Source organism: Opisthocomus hoazin, chromosome 9, assembly GCF_030867145.1.
Source record: "Opisthocomus hoazin isolate bOpiHoa1 chromosome 9, bOpiHoa1.hap1, whole genome shotgun sequence".
NCBI classification, from domain to species: domain Eukaryota; kingdom Metazoa; phylum Chordata; class Aves; order Opisthocomiformes; family Opisthocomidae; genus Opisthocomus; species Opisthocomus hoazin.
The window spans coordinates 18,272,632-18,292,128 of record NC_134422.1 but is presented as its reverse complement, the minus strand read 5'-3'; the positions used below and the strand labels follow the sequence as shown (position 1 = coordinate 18,292,128).

General features: G+C 69.6%; 5 protein-coding genes across 5 annotated transcripts; 2 read left to right on the top strand and 3 right to left on the bottom strand.

Moving 5' to 3' along the window:
* Window positions 1–836: 836 nt before the first annotated feature.
* CATIP (ciliogenesis associated TTC17 interacting protein) lies at window positions 837–3,969 on the bottom strand. The gene is made up of 9 exons (XM_075431056.1): window positions 3,891–3,969; window positions 2,817–3,029; window positions 2,621–2,676; window positions 2,211–2,297; window positions 1,881–2,074; window positions 1,639–1,757; window positions 1,474–1,550; window positions 1,284–1,372; window positions 837–1,063 (listed from the first exon to the last, which is right to left on the bottom strand). Exons 1-9 carry the CDS (start codon window positions 3,967–3,969, stop codon window positions 853–855), a joined length of 1,125 nt encoding a protein of 374 aa, XP_075287171.1. The 3' UTR covers window positions 837–852.
* Window positions 3,970–4,255: 286 nt separating this feature from the next.
* Window positions 4,256–7,991, bottom strand: LOC142362355 (putative thioesterase PNKD). The gene is given in 10 exon segments (XM_075429728.1): window positions 4,256–5,101; window positions 5,304–5,419; window positions 5,535–5,621; window positions 5,737–5,782; window positions 5,784–5,901; window positions 6,149–6,241; window positions 6,385–6,443; window positions 6,668–6,780; window positions 6,996–7,111; window positions 7,804–7,991. Coding segments are annotated over 10 exon segments (1,110 nt in total). The 3' UTR covers window positions 4,256–4,927.
* A 103-nt stretch (window positions 7,992–8,094) lies between these two features.
* On the top strand, window positions 8,095–13,616 carry TMBIM1 (transmembrane BAX inhibitor motif containing 1). The gene is made up of 12 exons (XM_075429729.1): window positions 8,095–8,165; window positions 10,660–10,904; window positions 11,012–11,094; window positions 11,186–11,250; window positions 11,355–11,408; window positions 11,552–11,602; window positions 11,783–11,822; window positions 11,981–12,018; window positions 12,239–12,326; window positions 12,428–12,523; window positions 12,818–12,871; window positions 12,978–13,616. The coding sequence occupies exons 2-12, from the start codon at window positions 10,688–10,690 to the stop codon at window positions 13,119–13,121; spliced, it is 930 nt and encodes a 309-aa protein (XP_075285844.1). The 5' UTR covers window positions 8,095–8,165; window positions 10,660–10,687; the 3' UTR covers window positions 13,122–13,616.
* Window positions 13,593–14,929, bottom strand: LOC104331312 (PNKD metallo-beta-lactamase domain containing). The gene is made up of 3 exons (XM_075429732.1): window positions 14,856–14,929; window positions 14,288–14,489; window positions 13,593–14,138 (listed from the first exon to the last, which is right to left on the bottom strand). The coding sequence occupies exons 1-3, from the start codon at window positions 14,917–14,919 to the stop codon at window positions 13,979–13,981; spliced, it is 426 nt and encodes a 141-aa protein (XP_075285847.1). The 5' UTR covers window positions 14,920–14,929; the 3' UTR covers window positions 13,593–13,978.
* A 174-nt stretch (window positions 14,930–15,103) lies between these two features.
* AAMP (angio associated migratory cell protein) lies at window positions 15,104–19,451 on the top strand. Its single transcript, XM_075429726.1, has 11 exons — window positions 15,104–15,221; window positions 15,544–15,696; window positions 16,025–16,144; window positions 16,255–16,394; window positions 16,513–16,657; window positions 16,815–16,898; window positions 17,188–17,303; window positions 17,756–17,859; window positions 18,381–18,471; window positions 18,756–18,910; window positions 19,174–19,451. The coding sequence occupies exons 1-11, from the start codon at window positions 15,134–15,136 to the stop codon at window positions 19,247–19,249; spliced, it is 1,272 nt and encodes a 423-aa protein (XP_075285841.1). The 5' UTR covers window positions 15,104–15,133; the 3' UTR covers window positions 19,250–19,451.
* The last annotated feature ends 46 nt before the right edge of the window (window positions 19,452–19,497 follow it).

Here is a 19,497-nt window from a genome sequence, read left to right as displayed (position 1 = left end):
CCCCCACCCTGTGCCGGAGGGGGGGGACCCAGCACCTCTTGCCCCTCCGTGGGCACACGCGCGTGCAAACACGGGGTACCCACACCGGCATGCCCAGGGGTGTGGGAGCGTGCTCGCCCATCACCCTCCATCACACACTGGGGGTCCCGCTCCTCGGGCTGTTGGGGGGACAGGGGACAGGGGACAGCATCTCGTAGTGTGGGGAGGAAGGCCTGGCCCCGCGGGAGCAGGGGAAAGGCCGCAGGAATGGGAGCGAGGAGGAAGGAGGAGCGCGTTGCACAAGCGCGTGAGCAGGTCAAAATGCACCCTCAGCTGCTGGGGGGAGCGCCCAGACGGGCAGGCTCTGCAGCACAGGGTGCTCATGGCACAGGGTGCTCACGCCACCCCCGGGTGGGGGGACCCTCGCCCCGAAGGTGGGGTGCTCAGCTTCACGGAGGGTCAGGCTGCTCCCACGAAAGCGGGGCACCCCGACCCCGGGCTCCTTGTGGCTCTGGAGGCGGGAGGAGGAGCACCCCAGGTGCACCCATGGGTGCCTGGGTCGTACCGGCTGCCTCTCCAGGGCACCCCTCCGTCACCGGGCTGTGCCCTGCGGAGAGGTGGGTGTCGGGGTCTGCCCCTGGGGAGACGTGGGGTGCCCTGGCACAGGGATGTGAGCTTGGCTGTGCCCCAGGGTACGTCCCAGGCACCCCCCACTCCGGGCAGGGGCTAGAACAGCCGGGAGCGGGGCAGGACGCCTGGGTCCCCCCCAAAACTGGCATGGGGGGGGGGTAGCACGCTGCTCAGCACCCTCTGCCCTCCCCGAGCCTCAATTTCCCCAAAGCAAACGAGCCCGAACAGACAGCGCTGGCAGCTTTATTCCCCGTCAGCTGGCGGGTGGCGTGGCGGGGGGCTGGGGAGGGGGCTGGCAGCCCCGGCGGAGGCGAAGGGGGCGAAGAATTGGGCGGCAAAGGAGACAGGGTCGCGGGGCTGCCGCAGGAGCAGGGCCCGGAGGAAATCGGTCAGCAGTGCCCGGAGCTCAGGGTGCTGCCGGATGTAGGGTGGTGTGGGACGCTTGCAGCTCCTCCTGCAGTGGTGTGGATGGGCAGGGTGGGCACGAGCACCGGTGTGTGCCCCACCGGCGGGCACCGATGTCCCCCCCATCCCAGGTGGTGGGATGCCTGGGTCCTTTTCCACGCTTGAGGAGCTTGGGGGGGTGCTGGCCAGCCTGATCCCCACCGGGCCCCCCAGGGGAGACCCTGCTGGAGAGTGGCACAGCCCCATGTCCCCTTGTCCCCCCACCTCACCTTCCTGTCCAGGAACCAGGAGCGGAGCTGGATGTCCTCCTCCCAGTCCAGGGGCAGTTTGGGGAAGGGGGGCTGGGGCTCCGCCCCACCTGGCAGCAGAAAGGCAGGGCAGGGCGATTCCCACCCGGCTGCCAGACAGCAGGCAGGGGCTGCGGGTGCTGGGGGGCACAAGCCTCCCCCCCCCCGGTACCTGTCTGGCCGAGGACGGACTCATCCTGCAGCAGCACCAGCATCGGGCAGCCGACCTGCACCCGCTGGACCAAACGCCTGCCGAGGGAAGAGCTGGTGACCCCCTCCTGGGGCCCTACCAGGCTGGCAGGGCTGGGGGTGCCCCTGGCCGGACCCCTGCCCGTACCCGCTGGGGAGGAAGCTGCTGTGCCAGACGGTGGAGATGCCCGCGCCGGCGTGCACGGCTCGCTCGATGACAAACACCTCCGCCGAGCCCACCGCCTGCCGCTCCGTGCCCAGGGCACTCTGGGGGGGGTATGGCCAAGGGTCACCCCTGTCCTGGAGTCACCCCTGCCCCCGGGGGCCATCCCCATGCCCCCTCTGCTCACTCCCACCTCCCACATCCCACCCTGGCACCCCCAACCCGACCCAGATCTCCCATCCCACGGGCCCCCCGGCCAGCGGCTCACATAGCTGGAGGTGCAGAGGATCGGGAAGGCGAGGCCGGGGGGCACTGCCCACTGGCACGCCAGCGCCCGCAGCAGCAGGAGGCTGGCACCCTCCGGCAGCAGCCCCCGGAGCTCGGCCCGGCTGTAGGAGAAGCTCTGGCACTGCGGCTCTGCCTGTGGAGAGACCCAGCCGCCTCCTGAGACAGCCGCAGCCCCACCGTCCCCAGGGATGGCACCCAGGAGCCCATGCCTGCCACCCCCCCGAATGTGCCCTGGGGGCAGAGGGGAGAGGCACCCCCTCCAGCCTCACCTCTCCCTCCCGCAGGCTCTTGGTGACAGTCATCCCATGCTGGTGGCTCACCATGTGGGTCCTCCTCTCGATGGGGTGCGGTCGGAGCTGCAGGAGGGGTAGGGGGCACAGGATGGGGGGGGCAGAGCCAGGGCACCCCCTCTCTGAGGTGGCAAACCCCAGCAACCCTCTCAATCAGGGTATCACACCAGATGCATTGTGGGAAACTCCCCGCCCCAGCTGCCACTCAGAGTAGGGATGGGGACCAGGCTCGTGGGACAGAGCTGGTGTCCGAGCCAGGGAGGGGACACCGGGCTGCCCACAGCCACCTTGCACGGGGTGCAGCCCCGGGAGGGTACAGTTGCAGGGCACCCCCCAGGGCAGGGGGGCAGGACACGAGGAAGGGGACACGCCACCACCACACCGGTCACCTCCAGGCGCTCCTGCTCCTCCTGCTCCAGGGTCTCCAGCTGCGGGGTCACGTAGGCTGGGAGAGCAGAGCCACGCTCAGCCACCCCTGCCGGCACTGCAGCAGTGACCGCCATCCCCCCCCACCCCGGGGCTGGTGGGACGGGGCTGCTCCAGCCCTGGGGAGGGGGGCACACCCTAAGCCGCCCCCCCACTCACCTTTGAGGGTGCTGGAGCTGGGCACACCATCCTGCCTGATGCGGGAGCCGGCTTGCACCAGGACGCAGCTCCGCACCCCTTCGCCCGCCCGCTCGTAGGGTGCCCACCGGGCTGATGCCCACCACTGGCCCCTGGCCTGGGCCCTGGGCAGGTCCCCTGCTGCCACCACGTCCAGCGTCTCAGCGAACAGGCAGCGCTCCAGCTCCTCCGGCCCTGCGTGGAGGGATGGTCACCCCTGCCCGAGGGATGGTCACCCTGCCCCGAGGGATGGTCACCCCTGCCCGAGGGATGGTCACCCCTGCCCAGAGGGACGGTAACCCTTGCCTAAAGGATGGTTGCCCTGCCCCGAGGGACTGTCCAGTTCTGGGCTCCCCAGTTCAAGAAAGATGAGGAGCTGCTGAAGAGAGTCCAGTGGAGGGCTACGAGGATGGTGAGGGGACTGGAGCATCTTTCCGATGAGGAGAGGCTGAGGGAGCTGGGCTTGTTTGGCCTGGAGAAAGCTGCGAGGGGACCTTATAAATGCTTATAAATATCTGAAGGGTGGGTGTCAGGAGGATGGGGCCAGACTCTTTTCAGTGGTGCCCAGTGACAGGACAAGGGACAACGGGTACAAACTGAAGCAGAGGAAGTTCCGTCTGAACATGAGGAGGAACTTCTTCCCTCTGAGGGTGACGGAGCCCTGGAACAGGCTGCCCAGGGAGGTTGTGGAGTCTCCTTCTCTGGAGATATTCAAGACCTGCCTGGACAAGGTCCTGTGCAGCCTGCTCTGGGTGACCCTGCTTCGGCAGGGGGGTTGGGCTAGATGACCCACAGAGGTCCCTGCCAAACCCGAACATTCTGTGATTCTGTGATGGTCACCCTGCCCAGAGGGACGGTCACCCCTGCCCGAGGGATGGACACCCTGCCCGAGGGATGGACACCCTGCCCCGAGGGCACCCCCCTGCCCCAGTTCACTCCCCCGTGCAGGCTGCGCTGAGCCCCTCTCCATTTACCTGCCCGCCCCCCCCCCCCCCCGCAGCAGGGACCCCCAGGGCACAGCGTGGGGCATAAGGGGAGCCGGGGGGGGGCACCTACCGATGCGGCTCAGGAACTCGGCAGCTGCCTCTGTGAGGGCTGGGGTCTCCTGCCGGCACTCGGGGGGCGGGGGGTCCATGCCTCGCCTGGGGGGCTGCCGGATCCCCGGGTGAGAGGGCAGCGTCTCTCCCCCGAAGCCCGGTACACCCCCGGTGTCCGCGTGCGTGACCCGGGAGGGCGACGGGGACACCCTTCTCCCCCGGCCTCTGCCCCCCCCACCCCCCCCACCGACCCCCCAAACACCCCCCCCGCAACACCCGCCCCGGACCCCAGACCTGCCCGGGTCGGACCCTGGTGTCCCCCCAACAACGCCTCAGCGGTCTCCATAGCAACGTCCTGGCCCCGCCTCTTAAAGGGGCAGCGACCCTGCAGCGGGGTGCACGGGGACACGGGCCCAGCGGCCGCAGAGGAAAGGGCCAAACAGGTACAAATCCGGTCCAGTCTTTTATTTGGGGGGGCGGGGGTGGTGAGGGGGCTCCAGGCCCCAGTGCAGCAGCACCCCCCCCCCACCCCCCCAGCGTTCCCCCATGGTCCCATCCCAGTGTGTGTGTGCAGGGGGGCTCCAGTACCAAGCACGGGGTGCTGGAGAAGAGCCCCTCGCCTGGAGGTAGTACTGGGGACCGCCCCCCCGCCCCCAAAAGGCGACGCACAGCACTGGGGGCTGCCAGGGGAAGGGGGGACTCCCTGAGTGCTGGGGGGGGTCTGTGAAATTGCGGGGTCCCAAAAAAATGGGGGTGGGGGTTAGGAAAAGCCCTTGGTGCATCCCTAAGGTCCCAGCACTGGTGTGGGGGGCTACAGACCCCCAGAAAGGGGACTGAAGTGCTTCTACGTGACAGCTGGTGACCCCCAAGTCTGCGGGAGCAAAGGCAGGGATCACTAATGGGGTGCCCACATGGAGGGGGTTCCACTCTAACACCCCCCCCCCCCCCCCCACCCCAGGAGGGAGATTCACAGCAAATCAAACCACGCAGTCTTGGGACCTCCCTGTGCCACAGCAGCACCCGACCCCATGGAAAGGGGGGGTCCGGGGTGGCGGTCTAGGTGGCTGTGTAGAGGTCCTTGCGCCTCCGCACCTCCTTCAGCACGCGGGCACGGAAGGCGTCGGGGTGCTCCCCCCCGCCCCGCCGCAGCCCCAGCGCTGCCTGCAGCTCCGGCCGGTGGGTCCGCAGGAAGGGGTTGTAGCTCTGCTCCTCCCCCAGGGTGGAGGGGCACTGCGGGGGGCAGCCACTCAGCCCCCCCGCCAGAGGCAGCACCCCAGCAGGGAGCTGGGACCCCCCCCCAGCACCCCCTTCCCTTACAGCACCCTCCCTGCGAGAGGGGGTCGGGGTGCAGCATCCCCACTGAGGGATGGGGGACCCCGCGAGGGGCTGGGGTGGGGGGGCTGCAGCCAGGGACCCCTCCCCTAGGACTCACCGTGCTCCTCTTCTCCTGGCGCTGCTGCATCGCCCACCGCAGCTTCTGCTCCAGCGCGGGGTTGTCCAGCTCCAGGCGGCTGGCGAAGGTCAGGCACTCCAGCGCGTACTCGTGGCCTGGGGACCCCCGCGCCCCTCAGCATCACCCCCGCGCCCCTTAGCGTCACCCCCGCCCAGCAGTGGGCGCTGGAAGAGACACCGGCAGCTCCGCCCTGGTGTTGGGGACACTCACCCGGCCACAACAGCGTGTCCTCGCCCAAGCCCACGGTCACGTCCAGGGAGGCGAGCATGGTCTCAGGGGAGCCCTCAAACAGCCTGCCTGGACCCCCCCACAACCCCCTGTCATGGGGGAGGGTAACAGAGGGTCTCCCCAAGCCCTTCCCAGGGCGGAGGATCCCTCCTGGCCACCCAGGTCTGGGGCTGGGTGCACTCACCGCAGCCGGCGAGGAAGAGGAGGTCCCCGGAGAAGAGGCAGGGGGGGGCCGCCGAAGGGCCTCCCGTCCAGCACATACACCATATGGCCCACGGTGTGCCCGGGCGTGGCGAGTGCCTCGAAGCTCAGGCAGCCCACGCTCACCTTCTCCCTGTCCGCAAGCGGGCTGCGCCAGGCACAGGGGTGCACCATCAGGCGACCCCCCCTCTCTGCAGCACCTCGAAACACCCACCTCCCCACGCGACCCTTCCCTGGTGCGCTGGTGCCACGAGCGCCAGGTCTCTGCCTGTGATGGGGGCAATGTGGCACTTGGGGGATGGACTGGTGGGTGGGTGGAGCAGACAGGTTGGAGATGAAGCCCCCCCCTCAAACGTGCAGGGGTGCTGGGGGGGTACGCGGGGTGCAGGACTTACTTGGTGAGCTCCGGGATGGCATCGACGGCGCTGCCGTACACCCTGCAGGAGCTGTGCCGCTGGCGGAGCGCCGCGTTCCCCCCGCTGTGGTCCCTGCGGGCAGGGAGGTCAGCACCCCTCAATGTGTGTGTGTCCCCACATCCTGCCCCCCCACGGGGTAGGGCTGGGGGTCACCTCAGCTCGGGCACCCTCCGCAGCAGCCACTGACCCTCCCAGGGCCCCCTCCTGCCCCTTACCAGTGTTTGTGGGTGCAGAATATGGCTTCCAGCAGCACCCCTTCTTCTTCAATGGCAGCCTGGGAATGGGAGGGAGAACAGAGAGATGGGGCGGACAGAGACCCTGAGTACCGGTCTCCCCCAAACCCCCCCCAGCTCCCCAGGCTCTGGATGAGCCCTGCCACCCTCCAACCTTGTGCCAAGCAGATTAGGGGCAGGTTTGGCCCCCAAAAAGCCAGAGATTGGTCACCCCCTCCTCCGGGGACACCCAAACACTGGGTCAGGGGGGCTGCAGGGGTCTCACCTGCACGGCCAGGGGGTCGGAGGGGTCGATGACGGCCGCCCGGCCAGAGTCAGTGTCGATGACCAGGTAGCTGTAGTTGTTGGAGAGCACAGGAATGGGCAGGATTTTCACCCCTGGGGACAGACGGGTGACAGATAGATAGATATCAGGGCACGACCCCCCCCTCGGCCCAGGAAAGCGGGGGGCCAGGCCAAACTCCCCACATCTTTAACCAAGCTCTCAGTTAAACACGCTTTGGGCAATCTGGCGATGGCCACCCCTCCCCACCCCAGAGTGCCGGCGCTGGGGGATGCGACGGGCCCACGGCGGGGGTCTCGCCGGGACTCACCGGGGAAGTGGCGGGGCTGGGGCGCGGAGTGGCCATGTGGGTACCGCTCCCGGGCCTTCTTCACCTGCCGCTGGTAGAAGAGGTAGCCCAGCCGCGTGCGGGCGTACAGGCTGTACCTGGGGAGGGCAAACACCCCCGGCGTTAGCCCCCAGCCCCCCGTCACGCAGCCTGCTTGGGGAAGGGGCTGCTGCCAGGGCCGGGACCCCCACCGGGGTCACCTTCCCATGTTGGGGGCTGGAGGTGGCGTGTGTCCCCCCTCCCCTGCCCCAGATCTGCAGCGAGGGCAGAGTCGGGTCCCCAGGCAGGGGTGGGTGTCCCATTCTTCCCTCCCCCCCAGCCGCTCCGGGCAGCAAGGCATTGCCGCGGGGGTGTCCGTCTGTCCCTCCATCCACCTGTCCGTCCAGGAGGGCTCTGCTCACCGGGAAGGGCTCGGAACCTCGGGGCCTCGCCTGCAGCAGCGCCCCGCCTGCCGCCCGCCCCCCGGGGCGGGGGGGGGGGGGGGGGGCCATGCCTAGGGCTGACCCCACGGCGAGGGCCTGCCCCGGGTGGCACGGCCCCGGGGGAGAGGGAAGCGGGAGCCGGAGAAAGGGGAAGCGAGAAATGCCCCCGCAGCACGAGCCGCTCGGGGGGGGGGGTCGGGGGGGGGACTCGGGGGACCCCCCCCATTCACGCAGCGGCGTGTCGGGGCTGGGCACGGGGCCCGGTGCCGTGAAGGACGTGCGAATCGCTGCCGATTCCCGTCCCCGCGAAGCCCCGCCGACACCGCCCGCCCCCCCCGTCCCCCCCCCCCCCCCCCCCGGACACTCACCCCACGCGGAACAGCAGCGGGCCGGCCAGGGCCATGAGCGCGGCGGCGGCGCGGCGGGCGAGGCGGCGGAGGGGCGGGCAGGGCAGGAGGCGGGCGGCCCCCAGACCCCGCGCCACGGCCGCCGCCACCGCCCGCCGCGCGGCCCCGCCGTGCCCCCCCGGGCACAGCCCCCCGCGCCCCGCGGCCATGCCGCCCAGGCCACGCCCCCGCCCTTACGTCACGCCGCCACCCCGCCCACACCCCCGCCCCGCCCCCGCGCACCGAGCGCCCCCTGCTGGCCGCGCCCTGAGCCTCCCCCGCCCCGCCCCGCCCCGCCCCGTCCCGTCCCGGTGGCCGCGGCCCGGCGGAGCAGCGCGCAGCAGGTAGGCACGGAGAAACCGCACCCCTCGCCCGGTTCCCCCCTCCGGTGCCGCTCCGGCCGGGCGTGGGGCGGAGGTGTGGGTGTCCCAGCGCTCGACCGAGCGTCCTGGACAGCGGCGGGGACCGGGCGGGGGACGCCCCGCGAACCCCCGCACCCCCGTCCCTGGAGCGGGGGGGGCCACTTGGGGTCGAGCTCCGGGGCGGCGGGGACGGAGCGGGGCCGTGGGGGGACGGGACGCCCACGGGCGGGACCCCGCTGTACGGCCGGGGCCGTTTCCGGACCCCGTGGATTGCGGGGGGGGGGGAACCGGGGCGTGGCGCGGCGTGATCCGGGCTGGAGGGGGGGGGGGGCAAGGTCCTTAGCGCTGCGGAGGGTCCCCCACGGACCCCCGCGGGGTGTATCAGGAGCTGAGGGCGCGGGGGCTGTGCCCGGCCGGGTGTGGGGTGGCACCGCGGGGGTGCGTGGGGACCGGGAGGGGGCTCGGGGTGGGGTGGGGGGGGCGGTGCTGAGGCCTTGCAGACTCGTGTCGGGTGTGAGCGGCGGCGGGGCGGGCGGCGGGGAGCCAGTCCCGGGTGGGCTGCGCTGACCGCCCCGGTGCGGACCCTGCCGAGCCGTGCCGTGCCAGCCCATGCTGTGCCGTACCACGCCGTGCCGTGCCGTACCAGGCCATGCCATGCCGGTGGGAGCTTCCAGGCTCCTCCGTGACGCCAGCTGCTTTCCCCGGCAGCCTCCCCGTGGGGGAAGCGGGGAGCCCCGGCTCCCTCCCCAAACCCCGGTGTCCCGTGGATCCCTGCGGAGCCGGTGGCAGGGAGTGCCGGGGTGGCTGGTGAGGACGCTGCCCGGTGCCACCTGCGGAGCTGTGCCGGGGGTGACGGCCACCTGCGCCCCAGGTCCCTGCCACGCGTGCCTTATCTGTGCTGAGTCACGGTGCAGGCGCAGAGCAGCGTGTCACGCCGGGGCCACCGAGCCGGCCCCAGTGGCCCTGTGGCCGGTGACCTCCGGTTTCGGGGCCCCGCTGTGCCGCGGCTGGGTGCCGCCTGCCTCCCTGGGTGCGGCAGCCGGCCGCAGGGACCTGTTGGGCTGGTTCCTTCCTGGTCCCCGAAGCCACCCCACCGGGGTGGGGACCGGAGGGGCTGGGGCAGCTGGAGGATCCCTGCCGCGGGGTGCCGGCCGTGGGCACAGGGTGGGACCCCCCGATCTCCATGTGCTGGCTGCATCCACCCCGCTTTCCCCGGACGCCTGGCTCCCCTCCTGGGACTCCGGTGCCCGTAACCGGGTGCCAGTCACGGGGGTTGTGCTGGGCTCGGGCCCCGGTTTTGGGCCCTTTGCTGGCACCGGCTGCGTTTTGGGAAACCGCGGAGCAGCAAAAGCGAAACTTCCTGGACGGGTGGGCACTGCCACGCGGTTATTTTCGGCACCGCCGTCATCGGGATGACGAAGGGTGGTGTGGCCGTGGCAGCTCTGGCGCGGGTGGGACGGGCGGGAAGCGGGAGGGACAGAGGGACAGACGCTGAGCGGCTTCCCCGGGGCCTGGCGTGGCGTGTGCCCCCCGCTGTCAGGTCCTGGTCCCCGGGGGACATGGGGGGTCCGGGCGCCTGCCTGGGGCTCAGGGTCAGCGTCCCCCAAGAGCGGGCGGGTGAAGGCCTGGCACCAGCTCCTGGCAGCGCTGTTGTTTTCCTGGCCTTGGGGATCCTGCCTTCCTCCTCCTCCTCCTCCTCCTCCTCCTCCTCCTCCTCCTGGCCCCATGCCCGGCAGCTGGCCCTGGGCCCAGGCTGGCTGCTCACGGCTGCCGGGGGCTCTGTGAGGGGGAAGGGAGCTCAGCCCCGGGGGGGGGATCCTGGCTCTCCCCTCCCTGGGGACGTGTCCACCTCCCTCCAAGGTGACGCGGGTGGCACTTGTCCCCATAACTCCGAGAGTTCCGGAGCTCCCACGTAGCTGCTGAGTGGGAGGCACCCCCAAAATGGAGGGGGGGGGGGCAGTGGGGTCTGCGTGGTGTGATTGGGGTCAGGCCCTGCACTTCCGTGCCAGGGCGATGCCGTTTGTCCCCGGGGCAGTGCCACCGGGAGCCGGACACCAGCCAGGGCACGGAGCGGGGGTGGGGGGTGTGCTCCGTGCCCCGCAGCGATGGCAGGGTGGGCTCCGGAGGCCGGAGAGGTCACATCCGTGCTGAAGAGGTCACGTCCCCGCCGCAGCTTGAGTCAGCGCGTGGCCGTGCCCTGCCCGTGGCTGGCCACTGACGCGGGCGCCGGGGGACTCAGGGCACAGGAATGCGGGTGGCCGCGGCCGAGGGACAGCGGGGACGTCCCTCGCCTCCCAGTGACCCACTGGCATTGAGGCCACCTCGTCCTTATTAATTAGAAGCCGCTATTAAAGTGGGAGGGGGAGGTTTTGCGGCTCCACTGTCGCCTGTGTCCCCGCGCCTGCGGCTCCGGGGACACGTCCTGCCCCGGGAGGGGGACCTGCACTGACAGCCCCCCGTCTTCTCTCCCCGCCAGGCGCCCGTGGGAGACGGAGGGAGCCGGCATGGCGCAGCCCAGCGCGCCCCCCGCCTATGATGACAAGAACCCACTCTACCCCCCGCCGCCGGGGGGGTACCCCCAGCCCTCCCACTACGCCGGGGGGTACCCGCAGCCCGGGGGATACCCTGTGGCAGGGGGGTACGCGCAGCCGGAGGGGTACCCAGCAGCAGGGGGGTACTCCCAGCCAGGGATGGCTATGCCCAGCATGCCTGTTCGGTTCGGTAAGTGGGGGCACCTTGGGGGTTTTTGGGGTGGGGCACTAGAAACAGGGGTGCTATGGGGGGGTGGCAAGGCCCACCCTGGTGCTGAGGGGTGTCCCCCACCGCAGGTGCCGATGGCATCGGGGACGGCTCCCCCCTCCAATCGGTCGACTGGGACGACAGGAAAGTCCGGCACACCTTCATCCGCAAGGCGAGTCTTGGGGGGCCGGGGGCACCCGTCGGGGTGGGGGGGGCACCCGTCGGGGTGGGGGGCCGGGTGCTGACCCCCCCGTCTCTCGCAGGTGTACGCCATCATCTCCCTGCAGCTGCTGGTGACAGTGGGGATCATCGCCATGTTCACCTTTGTGTGAGTGGAGGGGCCCTGGCACCTTGTCCCCTGGAGGGAGGGGGGTCCCGAGGGGGCAGAAGTTGCTGTCCCCCTCTCTCACGCTTGCCCCTCCCGTCCTGCAGTTCCCCGGTCCGCTCCTTCGTCCAGAGGAACGTCGCCATCTACTACGCTTCGTAGTGAGTAGGGGGTCTTCTGGCTCACGCCCCCGGGGTGCCCTCCGGCAGATGGCACCCCACAATCGCAGCCTCCCAGCCCCGGGGAGGGGGGGGGGTCCTGGTGGAGGGGTGGCAGGGCTGACACCTGCTGTCTCTATCTGCAGCGCCGTGTTCCTGGTGACCTACCTGGTGCTGGCCTGTTGCCAGGGTCCCCGGTGAGTCGGTGGTGGCGGGGACCCCCATGGTGGGGGGGGGTAGGGATCATGGATATGGGGGGGGCGTCTCCAGAGCATCAGGGAGGGTGTCCCTGCCTGGGGCTGCCCCCAGGGAGTGGGGACTAGGGGGACACGGCATGGCCGCTGGCACCAGCTCACCTCTCCCCGTTTTGTCCGCAGGAGACGCTTCCCCTGGAACATCATCCTGCTGAGCATCTTCGTGAGTGCACTGGGGGGGGGCGGCTGGTGGTGCCCCCGTGGCACCCCAGCTCCCCAGGCGGGCTGGGAGGGGTAGGGGGCTGCGTGGGCAGGCGGGGGGCAGCCAGGAACTGCCCCCCCCCCCCCCCCCACTGAGCCCACCTTTCTCCTCTCCCGCAGACGCTGGCCATGGGGCTGATGACGGGGACAATTGCCAGGTACGCCCTGGGGACCCCACGGTGACAGGATCTGGGGTCCCTCCTGTCCCCCATTGCGCGGCCGGCTCAAATGAAGGGCTGCCGGGAGCCAGGGCATCCCCCAGTCCCCTGGGCTCCGGGACAGCGGGGTCCACGCCTGGAATCGGGGCTGCAGGGGGTCACCAACACAGCAGGGGGATGCTGAAGCATGGGGTGACTCTGGTGTCCCCTCCGTCCGCAGCATGTACGAGACCAAGGCTGTCCTGATCGCTGTGCTCATCACTGCCATTGTAGCCATCGTTGTCACCATCTTCTGCTTCCAGACCAAGGCAAGGAGGGGGACCTGCCCTGCCCTGGGGGGGTCAGGTGCAGGGACCTGGGCGGTGGGGACACCCTGGGCTCTCCTGTGACACGTGTGTGTCCCTGGCAGGTTGATTTTACGTCATGTCCAGGGCTCTTCTGCGTGCTGGGCATTGTGGTCATGGTGACCGGGATCATCACCGCCATCGTCCTCTCCTTCAAATATGTGAGTTGGGGAGGGGGGAACGGACAGAGGGGCTGTGGGGTGCCACGGGTGTTCCCGGCTGGGTGTCCCCAGGGCTGGTACAGGCAGGGGGGTTTGGGCGGACCCCCCCTTCGCTGGGAAGCAGGGTGTGGTGCCGGCGATGGCAGAGGCAGCTTGCCCGCGGGGAGAGGGCGCGTCGGCGTCAGCATCGGCGGCATCTCCTCGGGAGCCGGGCGCGGGCGGGACCTGCCCTGCCTCGCTGCTGCCCGCCAGCACCCAGCTCACGCTGCCCGCCTCCCCTCCTTCCCCGCGCAGGTCCCCTGGCTCCACATGCTGTATGCAGCCATCGGCGCCATCGCCTTCACCCTGGTGAGCTGACGGCTGGGGTGGGCACAGGGTGTCGGGCAGGGGCCGGGGAGGGGGGAACCTGCCCCCGGGTTCCTGCCTGACACGCTCTGCTCCGCTCCCCCCCCAGTTCCTTGCCTATGACACCCAGCTTGTGCTGGGGAACAGGAAGAACACGCTCAGCCCCGAGGAGTACGTCTACGGCGCCCTCACCATCTACACTGACATCGTCTACATCTTCACCTTCATCCTGCAGATTGTGGGCCGGGATTAGCCCCGGGACCCCTCCCATCCCACACCCTGCTGCCCCTCACCCCTCCTCTGGCCTCTGTACAGGATACGGCCGCTTACCGTGACTCTTAACGCTTCGGCATCCCCACCCGTAGGCTGCTAAGGAAAGGGCTTCCCTTGATCACCCCCCAACAAGCCTCCAAGGGTGGGGGGGGACCGGCCGCTGGTGTTTGGGCTGTGCCGGCGGTGCCGAGCTGGTAGCGGAGCGCCGCGGTCCTGCCTGGGCGCGGGGAGCTGGCAGCGGCCGCCGGGATCGTGTAGGGACTTCTTTGGCAGAGGCCGGTCGGTGTCATTCACTCGGTGCCTTAACATGGCTCCAGCCGTGCCCCCCTCCCCGAGCTGCGGCGGTGCCCGGCGCGGGCAGGGGGCAGCTGGGACCCCCGTGGCGGGACTCGTGGCAGAGCTCACCTCGCGGAGGCCCCGCAGCCGCGGATGCCGGCAAAGTTGCACTTGCTAAATAAAACACTTTAATTTTCCAGATGGTCCCAGTCTTACTGGTGTGGCGACTCCCCCGAAAAAACCCGCGGTCGGCCTCCGCGGAGGCTGCGGCCTGGGGCAGCGCGAACCCTGCTTTGGGGGGGGAAAGCCAAAGGCGAGCCGCTCCAGGCCTGGCCTCCCCCCCGCCTCGTGGGCAGGACCCCGGCTGCGGAGCAGCTGCCCCCCCCGGCCCTGGGGGCCGGCAGAGCCTGGGGCTGAGCGCTGAGGGAGCGACCGCCGCGGCACCGAGCTGTTCCGCTCACGCAGGATGAGGTTTATTTGTCCCCATCTGCCCCACGAGGCTGACGCCCCCTCGGCCGGTCCCTTCGGGGTGCCACGGTGCCGGGTTGGGGGGCAACCCGGCTATGCCCCCCTGGCCACCCCCTTGTACCGCTCCGTCTCGTACTCGCCCTGGTTGGCTTCCTTTATCTTCTGGCGGATTTTGAGCTGCTCCAGGCGGTTTTTGTCCACTTCCCGCTTGGCCAGGAGGAAGAGGATGATGCCGGAGGGCAACCCGATAGCCCTGCAGGACAGCCGGCGGGCAGACGGTGGGGAGAGCCAGCAGGGAAACGGGGGCCTCGTGCCACCCTGGGGCGGCACGGACACCCCCCCAGCTCAGCGCTGCAGCCCCCGTCCCACCCCAGGCCCCGCAGAGTTGCCCCAGCCACTCACCAGGCCACCCCCACCGGCTTCATGGGGTTCTTGCCCTTCTTCCGCGTCGGGATGTACTCTACCCCCTCGGGGAGCCCCCCATCACTGGGCTCCGGGCCGGGCCGCGGCCCCGCCGGCCGGCGGCAGCTCTGCCCCAGGAGCCGTGTGCCCGGGGGGACCGGCTGCCCCCGGGGCCTGGTGGCACCCGCTGCTGCCAGCAGCCCTGCGGGGTGACGGGTGTTAGGGCAGCGGGCAGGTGCCTGGCCTGAGCTGCCAGAGGCTCCAGCCCTGCCCGGACCCCTGCCCGTACCCCCCCCCGCCCGTACCCCTCCCTGTACCCCTGCCCTGCCCCTGCCCCGGCGGCAGGGGGCGCTCGAAGGCGGGGCTTGAGCCGCGCGGGGCGTGGCCAAGCGCGCCAGGGGCGTGGCTCTAAGCCCTCTCCTCAGCCGAGGCCCTGCGGGCCGTGCCCCGGCCCGCAGCGGAGTAGGGGGGTCGGAGGCTGCGGGGCCGTGCGGTGTAGGGTGACGGCGGGACGCTCCCGATCCCCTCGCCCCGGGGCCGCCCCCTCCGCCCGCCCGCCTGCCGTTACCCCGCAGTCTGCCGAGCGCCGCCGCCATGATGGGCCGTGCCGGAGTGCGGCAGCCCCGCTGCATGCCGGGAGCTGCAGTCCGCCGCGCGGGGGCTGCCGGGGAGCGGCGCTGCCCTGGGGCTCGCGGAGAACTACATCTCCCAGAGCGCACCGCGCGGGGCGGGGTCCGGGTGAGGACGCGGGCCGGGGTTGGCTGAGGCGGGAGGGCGGCGGGCGGGGATTGGCCGGGGCGGGGCGAGTGGCGGAAGCGGCGGGGTGGGGTGCGCGGGGAGGCCGGCATGGAGCCCGCCGAGGGCCCAGGAGCGCTCGGCTTCCACGGCGACGAGGAGATCATCGAGGTGGTGGAGCTGGGCCCGCCCGGGCCGGGTGAGACGGGGCGCCCCGCGCCGCGCACCGGGCAGGGCCCGCGGGGGCTCCGGCCTCCCCCCGGGTGCAGCGGGCCCGCTCCCGGCCAGGCCCGCGCGCGGGTCCCGGCCCGTTCCTCCCCCTCCCCCTCCCCCCCGCTCCGGCCCCGCTGCCTCTCCCCACGTCGCGCCCCGCTCCTTCGCAGCCCTTCTAATCCGGTCTCCCGGCCTCGGCGGCGTCGGGCTCGCGCGTCCCCCCCGGGGGACCCCGGCTGTGCCGCCGTGGCCGCAGCCGCCGGGCCGGGCCGGGGCGGGAGCCGCGCCCTGAGCTTCGCCCTCCGCAGATGACCTGGCCGGCGAGATGGAGGACGTGGACTTCGACGACGAGGCCGGGGAAGAGGCGGACGCCGAGGCCTGGGAGACGGAGGACGACGAGGGAGTGGAGGACGGCATGGAGCCGCAGGACGACAGCGAGGTCACGTTCTCCCTCCACTCGGGTAAGTGGCGGGCACGGGCAGCGGCGGCTGGGGTCCCCCGTGGGTCCCGCTCCTGCCCGGGCTGCCCCCAGAGCACGGGGGGCTGGACGCTGTGGGCCGTGACCCGCTTCCACTCCCAGCCTCTGGCCGCGGCCGCTCGCCCTGAGCTCGGCACACAGCCTGTGCTGCTCTTCCCCACCCGGGAAGAACCGTTTCCCACTGGTGTGGGTCGGGAGCTCAGCTCACTGACGTCCCGCCCGGACCCGGCGCTGCGTGGATCCACTGGGAACCTTGGGTGGGGTGCGAGCGGCGTCCCAGCCCTGCAGCTTCTCTTCACTCCTCTGTGAAGCTTCTGTTTTCTGCGTGAGCCTCGACCCCAAGACCAACACGCTGGCAGTGACGGGCGGGGAGGACGACAAGGCCTTCGTGTGGCGCGTGAGCGACGGAGAGCTCCTGTTCGAGTGCTCAGGTGAGGTGCTCCAGGCCGTGTCCTCTCCCAGCCAGCGCTCGGCTGGAGCCAGGCTCCTGACCGTCCTCTGTCGCTTGGCCTGAGCGCTCTCTGTCCCCCGACGTCGCTAGGACACAAGGACTCGGTCACCTGTGCTGGCTTCAGTCACGACTCCGTGTTTGTGGCCACGGGTGACATGTCTGGGCTTATCAAAGTGTGGCGGGTGGATGCCAAAGAAGAAGTGTGGTCCTTCGAGGTGGGGGACTTGGAGGTGAGTGGCGGCACCGCTGGTGCCATGGGGAGCTCGTAAGCCGGCAGCTGGGACTCAGCTGGGTGGGTGGGGGGACACGCTCCCCCCCGTGACGCTACATGTCCCTCTCTCTGCCCAGTGGATGGAGTGGCACCCCCAGGCCCACGTCCTTCTGGCGGGCACGGCCGATGGCAACTCCTGGATGTGGAAGATCCCCAGCGGAGATTGCAAAACCTTCCAGGGCCCTGCGTGCCCGGCCACGTGTGGCAGGATCCTGCCTGATGGTGAGGCCGCGGGGCTGTCCGGGGTGCGTGGTGTCACCAGCTCGGTGACAGATCCCACGGCCACCGCCTGCCATCCTGCTTCTGGCAGTCTGTGCTGAGCAGGGTGTGGAGGGACGAGGGGAGCTCTAGCTCTATCCGCTGGCTCTGTCTCGCCCAGGGAAGCGAGCGGTGGTGGGATATGAGGACGGGACCATGCGCATCTGGGACCTGAAGCAGGGAACCTCGCTGCACGTCCTGAAAGGTAGGGGAGAGGTTAATCACCTGGGGCACTCCCGAATTGGGGAACGGCCCCTTCCAGCGGGCTTGGACCCCTGCCCGGGTGGAGGTGGCACCCTCTGAGGCCGGGCGGTGCAGAGGGAGCCTGGCGCTGGGTTTCCCTGTCCCCACTCGTGGCTGCTCCTTGCTGCAGGGGGTGCTGGCAGAGCTGGGCAAGGTGGAGGCTGGGGGCGGGTGGGTGTTGAGGCCCACTGGGTCTCTGTGGGGAGGACACGTGGAGCTTATGCTTTTCCTGCTTGCCCCCCCCCCCCCAGGCCAGGACGGCCACCAGGACCCCCTGACGTGTGTGGCCAGCAACCAGGATGGCAGTTTGATCATGACAGGCTCTGTGGACTGTCACGCCAAGCTGGTCAACTCTGCCATGGGCAAGGTGGGTGCGTGCTGGGGGGAGGCAGAGCCAGCAGCCCCGGGGGATGGGGAAGCGGCCTCCCAAGCCCCTCTCCTGGGCCAGAGGGGTGTCCCCAGGTGCTTCGGGGCTGTGGTGGCCACCGACGGCCAGCAGGAGGCGCCCTTGGCCAACACATAGTTGCTTCTCCTGGCTGTCGGTGGGACCCGTAGCTGGTCCCGCTGGGCTCACGGAAGGACGTTTGCCCCTTGTTTGCACCGAAGAGCTGAGGTTTTGGTGCCAGGCCTTGGTGTCATAGAATCATTAAGGTTGGAAAAGACCTCTAAGATCATCAAGTCCAACCATCAACCCAACACCACCATGCGTCTACATGTCCAGAGGGTGTAGGCTTGATCCTGGGTGAGGAAGGGGACCTCAGTGCGACTGGGGATCCCCTTCCCCTCTCCTTCAGCACTCTTTGGTCTCCCTTCCCCCAGGTGGTGTGCGTGTTCAAGATGGAGAGCACGGCCCCCAAGGCCCCCACTGGCGAGGGCGAGGAGGCCGAGTCCAACTCGGTGGAGTCATTGGGCTTCTGTAATGTGTGAGTGTGGGGACACATGGTGCTGGCGGGGGGACACACACGACACAGCCCCTTGTCCATGCCAGATCTTACAGGGTTAATGTTTGTTACTAACAGACCTGTTTCCATCCCTTGCGGTCATCTGCTGTGTTCTTCTCATGCCTGTCCTCCCCAGCTGGCTGTGGGAATCCCGGGTCACTTGGGTGTGACACAGAGGACAAGGGACACTGGCTGTTTGTTCCTCCCCCCCCAACCCACTGTGTTTTTGGGCTAGCCTGATGGGCTGTTGTTTGGCCAGGATACCCTCCAGACAGGGCTGCTTGGGATCTTTCCTACCAGGACGTTGTCTTCTCCCTTGTGAACCTCGGGCCCCTTGCTGGCTCTTGCTGTCCAGTTGGTTTCATGAACCAAGGTGTCTCATGGCTTCAGTCATTTGGTTGTTCCTCATCTTCTCAGTGTGCTTTGCCTTCAACCATGGTCCTTCACACGCTTCCATCTCTGCTTCCCCCAGGCCGATGTAACGCCTGTTCCCCTCTCTGCAGGATGCCGCTGGCCGCTGTGGGCTACCTTGATGGCACGCTGGCTATCTATGATCTCTCCACACAGAGCTTGAGGCATAAGTGCCAACACGAGGTACTGCCCTGCCCCCTCCCCATGGGCCTGGGGGGCATATCTGGGCCCATCCAAGACCTCCCTTGGAGCCCAGGGGCTTTCCTCGGGCCAGTTTCCTGTTTGTGCTTCTCCCTCAGCCCCTTGGGCTTCCCTAAAAGCAGCCGCAGTCCCTGCAGCGAGGATGTGCCCCAGAGCTGGGCCATGGGGCTGGCTCTCCTGTCTGTGGGGACAGCAACAGCACTGGGGGGAGCAGAGACTTGCTGGGGCTCCCCAAGTGCTGACCCTGTGGCCTCCCCCTGCCCCAGTCGGGGATTGTGCAGCTGCTGTGGGAGGAGAACTCGGCCGTGGTGTACACCTGCAGCCTGGACGGGGCCGTGCGGCTTTGGGACGCCCGCTCAGGGAAGATGATCAGCGAGTACCGAGGGCACTCGGCTGAAATCCTCGACTTCGCCGTCAACAAGTGAGCAGGGAACTCCTAGACCCCTTCCCTGCTGGGTGGAGGGACCAGGGGTGGCAGGGGCCTCCAGCCTCACAACTCAAATTGTGAGCTGGCTGTCCCTCAGGTGCCCCTGGGGTCCGGGCCTAAGGCAGGGGACAGACCCAGCTCCGTGCTGAGACTTGAGGGTCTCAGGGGGGAGTGGGGCAGATCAAAGCTGGGCCAGGGGCGTTGGTGAGGGATGCCCAAAGCCCCCAGGCCCATCTCTGAGCCCCGTCTCCCCCCAGGGATGCTTCCATTGTGGTGACAACCTCTGGCGACCACCAAGCCAAAGTGTTCTGCGTCCAGCGCCCCGATCGCTAGGAACTGTGCTGAGGGATGGTGTCCTGGCTCTGCCGGGTGGCTCGTGTACAGAGGGATGAGAGAGATGGGCTTCACCACCCTGCTCCAGCGGGTGCTTTGTGACTTTCCAGCCTGCCCCACTTTGCCCTCACCATAAAGGGGGGGAGCAAGCCTGGGGTTTTGTATGAAAACGTCTTTTAATTATATAAATTATTTCACTTAACTGGATGCCATCCACTCTGCCTGTTGGGGGGAAGATCCCTCCCTCA